General features: G+C 43.1%; 2 protein-coding genes across 2 annotated transcripts in view; one reads left to right on the forward strand and one right to left on the reverse strand.

Annotated features, from left to right (window-relative positions):
• LOC144522326 (cyclin-dependent kinase 17-like) overlaps nucleotides 1-4,643 on the reverse strand; it is a 32,492-nt gene extending 27,849 nt beyond the window's left edge. The window contains exon 1 of the mRNA XM_078257318.1: nucleotides 4,295-4,643. The gene's annotated coding sequence lies outside the window, so the exon portion shown is untranslated. The remainder of the gene's footprint in view (nucleotides 1-4,294) is intronic.
• On the forward strand, nucleotides 3,525-13,315 carry ucmab (upper zone of growth plate and cartilage matrix associated b). Its single transcript, XM_078257322.1, has 6 exons — nucleotides 3,525-3,634; nucleotides 5,841-6,044; nucleotides 6,175-6,237; nucleotides 6,329-6,424; nucleotides 12,804-12,902; nucleotides 12,979-13,315. Exons 2-6 carry the CDS (start codon nucleotides 5,987-5,989, stop codon nucleotides 13,074-13,076), a joined length of 414 nt encoding a protein of 137 aa, XP_078113448.1. The 5' UTR covers nucleotides 3,525-3,634; nucleotides 5,841-5,986; the 3' UTR covers nucleotides 13,077-13,315.
• Nucleotides 13,316-13,857: the final 542 nt, after the last annotated feature.

Genomic DNA, 13,857 nt, shown 5'->3' on the forward strand with positions numbered 1-13,857 from the left:
TCATTTCTCCCCATAAATAGATATATCTTGATATGTTGATAGTCTTTATTTATTGTAGATAAAAAGCCTATTTGGCTCATTACAGAGATAATCGCCCAGGCAGGGACTCATCTGATATAAGCCTGAGTCAAGTCACCTGGCGTCCGTTTGTGAGCAGAGCATTAGCATCAGAGAGAGAGCGACAATTAGCCTTTCCCTGTCCTGCTCATCGTCACACCAGCAGCCCCCGATAGCCTTTCATGGCTGTAAAGGGAACAACAGGCCACGCTGCTATCTAACTAAGGGCAGACGGCAGGATGGGGTTATCAGTTTCATATCAAACTGCAAACACAAACCGCTCTCAGCAGCCTTTGTAGTAATTTCAGACAGCCTGCATGCCAGGCACAGTTGTGTGTTGCAGCACTTGAGAAAAACCCTGTAGAAAGTTAACATGGTATCTTATTTGTAACTGATTTTTTTCTGTCTGTGTTAGGACTGCATGGAACACAAGATTGTTTTTTTATTTGTTTGGTTGAAAAAATACAGAAATGATTAATCGATTATCAAATCTGTTGGTGATAAATCTTTTATCAACTAATTGACTACTGACTAATTGTTTCAGCTATAATCAACTCTAACTAATGAAATGTCCACAAGATATTTAAAACAATTTCCGAGAGCCCTGATGTCTTCAAATGTCTTGTTTTGTCTGACCAACAGTCTAAAACACAAAGATATTAATTTCATAATTATATGAAACAGAAAGAATCGTCACATTTGAGAAGCTCAAACCAGCAAATGTTCGGGATTTTAGCTTGATGAATGATTGATTATTAAAATGTTTGTAGTTTTTTTTTGTCGACCAATCTGTTATGGATGTCAATAAATGGAAACACTCACACCATTGTGGTCCTTTTCTTATAGCTTCATTAGGATGAAACTTATTTTTAGCTGTTGAACATACTACTTTCTCAATCCCTGATTAGAAAAACCTACTAAGCCAAAGTAGAGTGGGCCCGGGGGGTTTCTAAATTCCTCTAATTAAATGGATTTAACAACATGGTCTTTTAATAAACCAGTGAGAACTTAATTATGAACACCTCAGCATATGTCAAATATGTGAAGCTATGCTGGCTGTACTAACGTGTGTGTGTGTGTGTGTGTGTGTGTGTGTGTGTGTGTGTGTGTGTGTCTTCCAAAAAAAGACCAGACAAGTGTTCAGACAGCTTCGCAAATTCTGCCAAGAGTGATGGGGAAAAAAGGCAGAATTTGTCCCTCACCTGTTTCAGACACTACCCAGATATGTGGTGTGAGGTATTACTGTATAAATCCATCAAAGAGGTTCCCAGCCAGCTGGCTCAGTGACTGCAGTGGGGTCTTTACTACCACCAGACACTTACAAGATTCAGACTGAGATAGAGAATCAGGGAGTGGATGGAGGCGGCCAAACTTGCAAGCAGCAGCAGCATTTGTCTAGTGGGGCAACTGCATGTGTGGGGATTGAGCTGCATGTTGGTGCCAGAGTTCTTGTGTTAATGCAGCAAAGAAAAGAGGAAGAGTTTGTATTCATGGCTATCTTTAGACAGGAGTGGTGCCTGTGACATAGCAGCTGCTCCCCCGGCGAGCTGTGACACATTAACCTTCAGCCAGCTGTCTTGGCCTGCCGCTTATATACGCTCACACACACTCAGAGAGAACACACACTTGTAAACCTTGTACTATAGAATTAAAATCGGCCAAAAAGTCTCTGAAGTTTGGTTTGAAATCATTCTGTGTATAATTGAATGTTCAAAAGTAGAGAATGAATCTTTGGCAAAAACACATCCATTCATCATGTGTATGCTCCCACACACACACACACACACACACACACACACACACACACACACACACACACACACACACACTGGACCATCATCTGAGCTGCACTGAGACTCGAGGGATCGGCAACGCGTGGCTACAGCTGTTTCACAGTGGGTCAGGTTACTCTGCCACCACCATCCCCAAGGCCTTCACCAAGGGAACAACCCCACGGCAAAGCAACACACACGGGTTCACAGTCCCCCAACAGCTCCCGGCCCGCCTGCAGGTACCAGGCTCAACATGAGGTATTTTGAGCCCAAAAACTAACACACCTTACTGAAGCTTCTGAATGATAAAGATCTTTTAAGGTTGTCAAACTGAAACCTGCTCACAGGAAATGAGAGCGAGTGCTTTGAGCTATTTTTTCATTCAGAAAAAAAAAAAACATTTAAACTGTAAAGAGTGACAAGTAGGACTGGGGATCGAACCTCAGTCCTCACAAACTTTCACTAAATGCTTGCTTCTTTACTTATTTTTTTATCAGAGGGTTTCTGGTTTAAATTATATATTTGACTGCATTTATTTAAGTAAAGTTCTTGTTCGGCTGCTAGACAACATTTAAGAAGTTTGGAAAGGAAAAAATCAACTCGGTAGATAAACACTGATCTTTTTAAAAATACAGTATTGTTTTGGTATCTGTGCTGATCAGATTTGGCACTAGTATCAAACATCCAAAACAGAAAATTTGTCAGAAACAGTTTTGATTATTGTTTAAAAGGTGCAGTAGGTAAGACTTAGAAAACTAACTTTCTGTCATATTTGCTGAAACTGACTATGTTCCAGTAGAACTACATGAAGCAGGTAATAAAAAAATAAAAAAATCCAGCTCCTCTGGCACCACCTACAACCTGTAGTGCGATTTGGAAAAATCCACCGCTCCCTGTTCAGATGCACCAATCAGGGCCAGGGGGGCAGGGGTGGTCTGACTGCGTGTCAATCACTGCTCATGCACACACATTCATTCTCCCTTGTGGGGGGAGGGGCTTAGGAGACCGTTTTAGGCTTTAGCAGAAAGGGGGGGGAAGGACTGAGAAGTTGTCGATGTTCAGATTTTTTGGCCAAGTCCTGGATCTTCACAATCCTACCTACAGCACCTTTAAGTACAATATTTTAAGTAAAAGTGCCAAAAGTGTGCAGGTTCTAACTTCTCAAATGTGAACATTTGCTAGTTGTCTTAGTCCTTTGTGATAGTCAACGGAATATTTTGGATTTTGGACTGTTGATCAGACAAAACAAGAAACTGGAGGATGTCAACCTGGGATAAGAAAATTCAGATTCTGTTTCATATACTTGACAATCAATTAATTAATCAGGAAAAGAATCAGCAAATTAATTGATAATGTAATCATTAATTGCAGCCCTTATGTTACTGAGATTTTTGTTTTCCAAATTTTAGTTTCTGAGCATAATTAAATACTCACAAAAGTTGTTATAACAGTACAGTTTATATTCTACACAAATAAAGAGTTGCATGCAAAGAATAACTAACATTATAATTGCTCTGAGTCACTTCCAATAAGGCTGTTACAACATGAGAACAATAAATGTGGCAATAAATATGTAACCACATAGGCTACTGGGTCTTTTCACACCAGATGAACTTCCTCATGAGTTTGCCATGGTCATCTCTCTCTCCCCCCCGCACAACAATGAGGTCTTCCTTTTGGACATCCTGTTAACTTCACATCCATCTCTCTCTCACCCACACACATACAGTTCACTACCATACAGGTTAACGCCCTATAGGAAGAAGACATACGTACAGGAATTCATTGAAAGCGGTCTCTTGAGGGTGAGATTCCTAGAAACTGTTTCCCATGCAGGCTACTGTCTGTTGCTCCTGGCCTTCTCCACAAACAACTGACAAGGTTAGGCTGTTAATACCGACTGTGTGCGTGAGATCAGAGGTTGGTACAGTTTGCACGGTGCTTCCAAGTAGTTTGAGAAAAAAAAAATGGACCAGAAAGATAGGACATCTCTGAAATGTGGGTCAGTAAATGTTTTGGTGGCAACTATGCAAGACAATACACGCATAGCAGCCTGCAAAGCCCTCCCTCTACCACCAAACCTCATACAATTTAGTGGCAACTAACCAGCCGACTGTTTGTGTTGCTCTATATTTAACAACAAAGCTGACACTAATGTTTAATCGTGAGGGCAGACATGATTAAGCATTAGCCACACTGAACTTATTTTGTCATTCATGTATGCTGCATGTAGCTAAACTTGTTTGTTTTAGTTAAATGCCATTCACAGGTGAAGGGTACAAACTGAATAGCTTACACAACAAACGACTGCATTCACACCGAGGGCTGTGAAGTAAACATTGTAAAACCCGTTTAGTGTCAACGCAGGGCGGTGTGAATGTTTCTTGTGCCACGGCGACTCTAACCGGTGGTTAAGCCGCTGTAAAATTCACAGAAACTACAGCGAAAACGTGAGCGACTCTCACCAGAAACGATGAACGTTGCTCCGACCGGAGTCCCCGACCTCGGAGCTTCTTCTCAGGCCGGATGCCGTCTTTCCCTCCGAGCGTGAAAAAAACGACTGCTTCTTCTTCTGGTTTCAGTGTGGTGGTAGCTACTTTCTGGTCTTCAATGTCGCTTATGTCCGCGGGGTTATAGCTTCCAGCAGCATGGTTTGTTTTTTAAGGCTTTAAAGTTTCACTCCCAATAGAAAACAGGAAGCGCTGTTGTTGGGTTTTCGACCATGGCAGTGCGAGAGACGATGGTGATACTGGTTGCTCTGAATGTGTCCTGTCCTCTGCCTGCTGACGCTGCCTGCCTGCCTGCCACCACCACCACCACCACACAGCCGTGTCTTCAAAATGTCAGCGGGGAAACAGCGCCACCTAACTGTTGGTGCTAGAAACAGCAGGGAGACTGTCACTGCGAACCCACAGCGGCCCCTAATGGAGGAAATGCTGCACTCAAACAAATACACATCCACAAACCTGAGTCACTAATGAAAGGCAAGAACGACTCAGTGGCAGTAGTAGAGGAGTGTAGACTGAAGAGTGTAAAACTTGAGTTGCTTTAAAGATTCAGATTAATAATATAAAACATAAATCAACAAATACATTTATTATTATATGTTTCAGATAACATACAAAAAAAATTTGCTCCACCTTTACCAGCTGCAACATTAATATGATGTACATATTAATGCAAAATATTATAAGATACATTATTCTGAAATGGGCCATTCTGCATAATGCCTGATTAGAAGTTTTGGATGACAGATACTCAAAATCACTTTAACGTCCCACCAAATTTAATAACCTGCTAACTTACAAACAGACAAACAAAACAGGACAAAAACAAACAACCATGTAGCTTTTTCCCTAAATACAAAACTCTCAGACTCTTTTGATATGTAATGTCCTAATTCACTTCAAGTATGATTTTCCTTCCTCCCACATGCCTTTCACTTACCTGAACAAACTTACAACCCATTTTCTGAAACCCTCCCTCCAATTTCCTCTCACTTCCCTGAGCAACAATCCCTCCACCTTGGATTTCCCCACCAAACAATTTAAACATTCAGTCTTTTCTTGGGCACAGCCAGAATTTAGGTGGGGGAAAAAACTCTAGCAAACAGAAGGCTGCATACTTTCCGGCAGTACTTTATGCAAGAAGCAGAGAGACTGGTCTTGTTGAGGGGCCTCTTTCAGCTGCATCTGACATAGACATTTGGCAAGAAAAACCTCTAGGCTCCAGGCTACAGCTCTGGGCCTCAGTTTGTTTTCAGTCACTTTTTCCCCCAGATATGTTTTTGTTGTCTATCATCAATTTTCTACAGGCAAGTGGTGCATAGTCAGCCTTTAGTGTCCTTTGGCCTATATGTGTTCCCTTCTTTGACTAAATAAAAAGTCTCTCACAGGCCTATGCTACTTAAAAAGACAAAGATGTGGAACACAATAAGTTTATCAAGTCAAAATGAAGTCCTCAGCACCTTCCTGTAACTTGGAAACCCTCTCTGCTGTTTGTTGGATTCAGCCTCTTACCAGATCTTCACCTTCAGTGCCTCCCTTTCCTCTGACAAGCAGTCAATATTCCTCCAGGCTCCCACCCCACTTCTTGCATAACCTCTGCCTCCTCCACATTACTCATATCTCTCAACAAATTCAGACACAGAGCTGAAGATGTCTTGGACGTATGCAACCCTCCTGGGTCTCCTCGCTGTGCTTCTGGCACTTTCCTGTGAGTCTAATGCAGGATAATTAACCTGATGATAGCTGTTTTTGTTGTATGTATTTCATGCAGGGGTAAGCATGGGAGCCTAAATTCTGTGTTTTAATTTAGAGCTTTCATGTTTTGTCCTCTGACCCAGTGTCTCCAGAGGCAGACACTGCAGCTGTGCCCAACAGCACAGGTAGAGCTAAAGATCCACAAGGTGAGGAGCTACATCAGCCGCATCTCTTCTACATCCCCTCTCTTTATCCCTTTATGTTGTGAGCTGAACCTCCTCTTGCTCCCTACTGCAGATCAGCTGAAGAATATCTTCATGAAGGAGGCAGATGCATCAAACTTCTTCAGAAGACGCAGCAGACGGGCCTCAAAGTCTCAGGATGAGATTAACGGTGAGTTCACTTTGGGTTGGTTTGTGGCAGTTTGACCTGAGATCAGCCGAGGTGAAGCGCATTTGTTGTTGTTGTTGTTGTTGTTGTTGTTATTATGTGTGTATCGTAATTGTTGGCATCTGTGTCTTATTATACAGGATATTTTGGCAGCAGAGGTACACTCACACTAATTTCTTCATTGTTACGCCACAATAGAAATCATTATGTTGCATCCAAATTGGTGATAATATTATTAACAATTCATTACAAAACCATCTGTACTAAGAAATGATGTCAGCATTCAATGTTTATTTTTCTTGAAACAAATAGAAACCAAAGAAAATCCTGCACACTGCTGATCACTTGTACTCACTTTATTATTAGTGATAGATTATTATTTAAAAGGTAATCAACACTGTGTGGGATTTTTTGATTTCCTCAAAGTCAAGAGTTTGTGATCCTAGATACCTGTTTTTAAAACTTTATGGTGTGCAAAAACGTTCTCGCAATTGTTACCTCTTAAAACATGAAACAAATTCTGCTAAAGAGCTGTGATAAATCCAAATTATTGTTATTCTCTCAAAACAAGACAGGATAAGGCTGACTGTTGCTTTAGCATTAACAATATTACATTTGAATCGGAAAAAAGTTTGTTTTGATTTAAATTAAACATATGCAAAAAAAACACAATGCAGGAGCTAATGAGGATCCTAAATAAACAAAACAAAAAATGTACAGTAATTTTGACATTTACTTTTAAAATAAATTGTCTTGCACAAAAAGCCCTTGAAAAAGTATAGACCTACACAAAAACATCAGACATCAGACATCACTGGGATAGAAAAAAAGATGCTAATATGCTCAACATCAACAAAACAAAGCACTGATCATATGAACAAGGTAAAAAAAAAAGTGTTAAGCATCTGAATACTCATGAAATAACAATACCTCTTTTTGTCCCCAGGAGCATAAACAGGCCCTGTGTTGTAATGGAAAAAGTTGACATTTTACAGTATAACCACACTGACACATTTCCTTATTATGTTTTAAGAAAGTTTTGGCACAGTTTGAATGGACAGTGACCAAACATGTTAATGACAGCCTGAATGTTTTTTAGGCTGACAGCCAGCTGCTGTTAACTGTTTAGTGAACCTGGCCTGACCAGAGACCACCTCAGACCTGTCTGGTCACACAGCAGTTCAGCCTCCTCGGCTGGAGGCTGCAGCAGGAGCCACAGGGCAGCATGGAGCTCACACACACAAGCACACGCACAAGCACACGCACATGCACATGCACATGCACACGCACACATGCACGTCATGAGTAAATCAGTGAATATTCTCCTTACAAGTGTTGTGAAAATTCACATACTGTACCATGTTTGACATTCTCGAGTGATTTAACAGCACTGTTCTGCCAACAGGAAGGTGAGAGCACACACTGAGACCGCTGCTCTGAATTGGAGTTGTGTAATGTAACATGCCGTGTGTGTGTGTGTGTGTGTGTGTGTGTGTGTGTGTGTGTGTGTGTGTGTGTGTGTGTGTCACAACAAGACACAGTGCAGTTAAAATCAGTGATAAAGTGAACACAAAGCCATAAACAAAGTGAAAAGACTGAGATGGACTTACAGTGAGTGAGTGAGTGGGTGAGCGGTTGGGAGTTGAATGTGGAATGTGGCGACACACAGGCAGAAAGGGGTCAGAGAAAAAACAAGTTAAAAAAGTGAGACGAATAAACTGTGCTCACTCTGAAGAGCCTCTCCTGCTGCATAACGACATAAAAGCACAACATCTCGCTTGCAGGCAGATGAAATTCGCATAGGTATTTGATAAATATATTACATGTTTCAGTAGGTGGATAAAGTGAATTTGAAGCAAAGTACTGACATCAAACGTAGACAGCAGCCTCTTAACGAATGCGGCTGTTTGACTATTTGTGGGAGTTGGTGAGCCATAAGAAGCAGGTCTGCAGTGGTGTGTCAGGTGTAGAAAATGACGTATGATTAACCCTGCTGTGCACAAAGAGATAGCAAACCAAAAAAAGTAGGTAGTTGCCCTCAAGTCACGAATACTGAACTACAGTTCATCTATTGATCTTCCATCCATCCATCTTCATCCGCTTATCCGGGGTTGGGTCGCGAGGGCAGCAGCTCCAGCAGGGGACCCCAAACTTCCCTTTCCTGAGCCACATTAACCAGCTCTGACTAGGGTATCCCGAGGCGTTCCCAGGCCAAGTTGGAGATATAATCCCTCCACCTAGTTCTAGGTCTTCCCCGAGGCCTCCTCCCAGCTGGGCGTGCCTGGAACTCCTCCCTAGGGAGAGGCCCAGGGGGCATCCTTACCAGATGCCCAAACCATCTCAACTGGCTCCTTTCGACGCAAAAGGAGCAGCGGCTCAGTAGATCAAGAGCTTTGCCTTTTGGCTCAGCTCTCTTTTCGTGGGATAAATTGAATGTAATACCGCCCCCACTGCGCCAATTCTCCGACCAATCTCCCGCTCCATTGTCCCCGCATTCGCGAACAAGATCCCAAGGTATTTGAACTCCTTCACTTCGGGTAAGGACTCATTCCCTACATGGAGTATGCACTCCATCGATTTCCTGCTGTGAACCATGGCCTCAGATTTAGAGGAGCTGATCCTCATCCCAGCTGCTTCACACTCGGTTGCGAACCGATCCAGTGAGTGCTGAAGGTCACAGGCCGATGATGCCATCAGGACCATATCATCTGCAAAGAGCAGCGATGACATTCCCAGCCCACCGAACTGCAACCCCTCCCCACCCTGACTATGCCTAACCTCACCTGAAACAAGTCAGACTTACTGCAGAGATCCCAGACACAGCGCTCGCTTTGGTCATACAGAGATTGGATGGCCCTGAGTAGGGACCCCCTCACCCCATACTCCCACAGCACCTCCCACAGTATCTCCCGGCGGACCCAGTCATATGCCTTCTCCAGATCCACAAAACACATGTAGACTAGATGGGCATACTCCCAGACTCCCTCCAGGGTCAAGAGCTGGTCTGTTGGTCCACGGCCAGGACAGAATCCGCATTGTTCCTCTTCAACCTGAGGTTCGACTATCGGCCGAACTCTCCTTTCCAGCACCTTGGAGCAGACTTTACCAGGGAGGCTGAGAAGTGTGATACCCCTCTAATTGGCACACACCCTCAGGTACCTCTTTTTGAACAGGGGAACCACCACCCCGGTGTGCCACTCCTTAGGCACTGTCCCAAACTTCCACGCAATGTTGAAGAGGTGTGTCCAAGACAGCCCCTCCACACCCAGAGCTTTCAGCATTTCTGGATGGATCTCATCAATCCCCGGGACTTTGCCACTGTGGAGTTGTTTGACTACCTCATCAACTTTCACCAGGGAAATTGACGACAATCCCCCCCTTTGTATTAGTTGTATTTAGGAGTTCCTCAAAGTTCTCCTTCCACCGCCCTATTACCTCCTCAGTTGAGGTCAACAGCATCCCATCCTTACTGTACACAGTTTGGATGGTTCCCTGCTTCCCCCTCCTGAGGTGGCAAACGGTTTGTGTCTTCTCCGAACTTCTCCCACACCCATTGCTTTGCCTCTTTCACGGCAGAGTCTGCAGCCCTTTGGGCCCTTCGGTACCCTGCAACTGCCTCCAGAGTCCTCTGGGATAACATATTCCGGAACGACTCCTTCTTCAGTCGGACAGCTTCCCTGACCACCGGTGTCTACCAGGGTGTTCGTGGGTTACCGCCCCTTGAGGCACCTAAGACACTAAGACCACAGCTCCCTGCCGCAGCTTCAGCAATGGAAACTTTGAACATTGTCCACTCGGGTTCAATGCCCCCAGCCTCCACAGGGATACACGAAAAGCTCCGCCAGAGGTATGAGTTGAAAGTCTGTCAGACAGGGGCCTCCTCCAGACGCTCCCAATTTACCTACACTACCCATTTGGGCTTACCAGGTCTGTCCAGAGTGTTCCCCCACCCCCTGACCCAACTCACCACCAGATGATGATCGGTTGACAGCTCCATCCCTCTCTTCACCAAATGTTGTTTTGGACCAAGTGTCCAAAACATATGGCCTCAGATCAGATGATACAATTATAAAATTGATCACTTGACCTTCGGCCTAGGGTGCTCTGGTACCAAGTACACTTATGAGCATCGCTATGTTCAAACATGGTGTTCATTATAGACAATCCATGACTAGCACAGAAGTCCAACAACGAACAACCACTCAGGTTTAGATTAGGGAGGCCGTTCCTCCCAATCATGCCTCTCCATGTGTCTCCATCATTGCCCACGTGCGCGTTGAAGTCCCCCAGCAGAACTATGGAGTCCCCCACTGGAGCCCCATGCAATGCATGTAAGCCCCACCAGATCTAATTGGTAGCGCTCCACCTCCCACACAAGTTCCGGCTCCTTCCCCCACAGAGAGGTGACATTCCACGTCCCCAGAGCCAGCCTCTGCTGCTTGGGTCTGGTCCATCGAGGCTCCTGACCTTCACTGCCACTCGTGTGGCAGCGCACCCGACCCCAGCGGTTCCTCCCACAGGTGGGATGGAGAGGTGCAACGTTGCTTCTTCGGGCTGTGCCCAGCTGGGCTCTGTGGCAAACCCGGCCACCAGGTGCTCCCTGAAGAGCCCTCCATCTGGGCCTGGCTCCAGACGGGGGCCCCAGGCTTCCTCTGGGCAGGGTAACTCTACCTTTTCCTTGTTGAATCATAGGGTTTTTGAATCATTCTTTGTCTGGCCCCCTACCTTGTTGATCTTATAAACATTAAACTCTGTAATATAAAACCAAGTGACTTGAATTCCCAGCATGAGTTTCAGCTCCCACTGCACGTGCAGACGTGTGATGGGAATTCTGTTAAGGGGTCAAAGGTTGTGACCTGACTTTGGAAAGGCTAGCATGGCTATCCCAAACCTTTCTTATCTCAGCTAATGGCTCTTTCTAATGTAACTGCAGTCAGTGTGTGAGTTTCACTGACACTAACATGACAAGCGAGTACTTTAATGTCCAATCCCGCTGGTCAGAGGTCACAAGCAGGTCACTTCTCTATATCTATCTTAGTACCAACTTCGAACCGAATCCAAAATGGAACCCATCCCAAGAGACTGTAATGCTGGAAAATACCCACTCGATTTGTCTAACAGACTGCTGAAGTCTCATATTAGCTTCTGCTAAACCAATGACTCTAATGTACATATATGCTTGCGAGTTTTGTACAAAGAAAATGTGACCCTATGTGTGAAAAATGTGACGCTATCCTTTAATTGTTCCTTTCTACCCACATAAATATTTCTGGATCGAGTAAAAAGGGTGAGACATTACTCATTAGACCTGTTTCCGTCACTGTAGTTTTGTAATGTTCAACAGTCATTGTGTGTGTGTGTGTGTGTGTGTGTGTGTGTGTGTGTGTCTATACTAATATATTAATGGTCTTCTCTTTGGCAGAGCATATGAGTTGTGATATTTTGTTGTACTTAAAGCTATAGTGCGTAGTTTCTGCCGCCCCCATGAGGAATTCTAAGTAATGACAACAAAACTGTCGGCGTGTCCACATGATACAAGCCTTCTGTGACCCCCCCTCCTCCACACAGTTGCTAGTAGCCAAGGAGGACACAGAGGATTAAAAAAACATGATGGACTCTTCAGAAGAGGCAATTATCTTCACTTGAGTTTCTGCGCGGGAAAATCACTGAACGCCACAATCTTCTGAACATAGCCATACTGAGAAATACAGAGAGAGTTGTCTGGAGCTGATAGTCTTAATTAGCTTTGTAGCAACTCATTTGGCAATGGCTTGAATGTAACGGACGTTCATTAATATAAAAAATGTACGCACTAAAGCTTTAATGCAAGCTGAGTGAGTCGATTGAAGTATGTTAGGCCTACACAAATCCCCAGGGTGCACTGCGGTTTTCAGAAACAGATCTCAAGTGGCTTCCATCCAGGAAGTTAGCTGTTGAAAAGCTTGCTTAGGGTTTTCATAGGTTTTATTTTAGCTTTATTTAGTGAACGTCATACATAAATAAATATCCTCCAAATAAGTCTGATTACTTTGTAATAAATATTTAAAAATTTGCTCAACCATCTTGCTCATGCAATGAATCAATAACAATTAAAATATTTGTTATTAGTGTTCAAAGGAAAAGCAAAATAATTAAATAATAAAAATGAAAAAGAAATCCATATTTTTATGGATGGGACTATTAAAGGGACACTCAGGCTAACTCAACTCATGGTGTGGTATTTTAAAGTTGTTTAAAGTCAGTTACTTTGTTCAACAGCTCTTTTATGTAGGCCTACAGTTTGTGTCTAATGTGCTGCCTCATATGACAATATACTACTGAATCTGGGATGTTTATCATTTTACACTCACAGTTAATTCATCCTCCTCCTCTGTGCTTGCAGCTGAGCAGAAGCAGATTCTGGCTGCAGATGAACGAAAGAGAGAGTTTCACGAGGAGAAGAGGAACGAGTTTGAGAGCTATGCTGAAGAGGAGCATGATGGTATATCTGATGAGAGGGATGAGTTCATTCACTCAACCAGCTCATTCATCCACTAAAATTCTCATAATCTTCCCAGAACAAAACGAGAAGACCAGAGAGAGCACCGAGCAGTGGAGGGAGTTTCACTACGACGGGATGCATCCTCCTCACGAGTACAACCGCCAGTCCATCTGAGACTGGAGGGCAGTGGAGGAGTGAGGCTTTGCTGTAAAACATCTTTAACCACACAACGAGGCCTTTCTCCTCTCATCTTGACACCTAACAGCTACAGAATTTTCAGCTTGTTTCAACCATTGTGTTGTTGATTTTGGCCTTAGTTCCAATGGGCTATTGATGAACAAATACACATTCCTTTCATTTAGGGCTGTAGCTAAAAAATATTTTCATTATCAATAAATGAACTATACTCATTACGTTGGCAATTAATCTATTATTCATTTTGTCTATAAAATATCAGAAAACACAGGAAAAATCCCATCACTGCAAATCCCGAGCTGACTTAATAAAATTGCTTACTTTGTCCGACCAACAGCCAAAAACCAAAGATAGTCAATTTACTATTATAGTGCAATAAGAAAACCAGCAAATATTTACATTTGAGAAATTGAAACCAGTGGATGTTTGGCAGATTTGCTTAAAAGATAACTTAAAAAGTAATTCAGAAAAAAGAAGTGTACAGCATGTATTATTATTATGGCCTAAGTCCAATAACAGAAATCATAAATATACTTATTCAGGATTATGGAAGGGTAGTACTGCATAAAAAGTTCTGTCAACACATATCATAGATATAAAGCAGATGAAAATCCATTGTATTTAACAGCTGGGGTCTCTGAAGCCCCAAACAGAAGTACATTTCTGTAGCTGACTCCTGAAGCACGTCATCAGTTCAAAATTATTTTTATAATCAAGTCTCATAAAATGAGGAAAAGTATTGAGCTGATAAATGGATATT

This window comes from Sander vitreus, chromosome 8, assembly GCF_031162955.1.
Source record: "Sander vitreus isolate 19-12246 chromosome 8, sanVit1, whole genome shotgun sequence".
NCBI classification, from domain to species: Eukaryota; Metazoa; Chordata; class Actinopteri; order Perciformes; family Percidae; genus Sander; species Sander vitreus.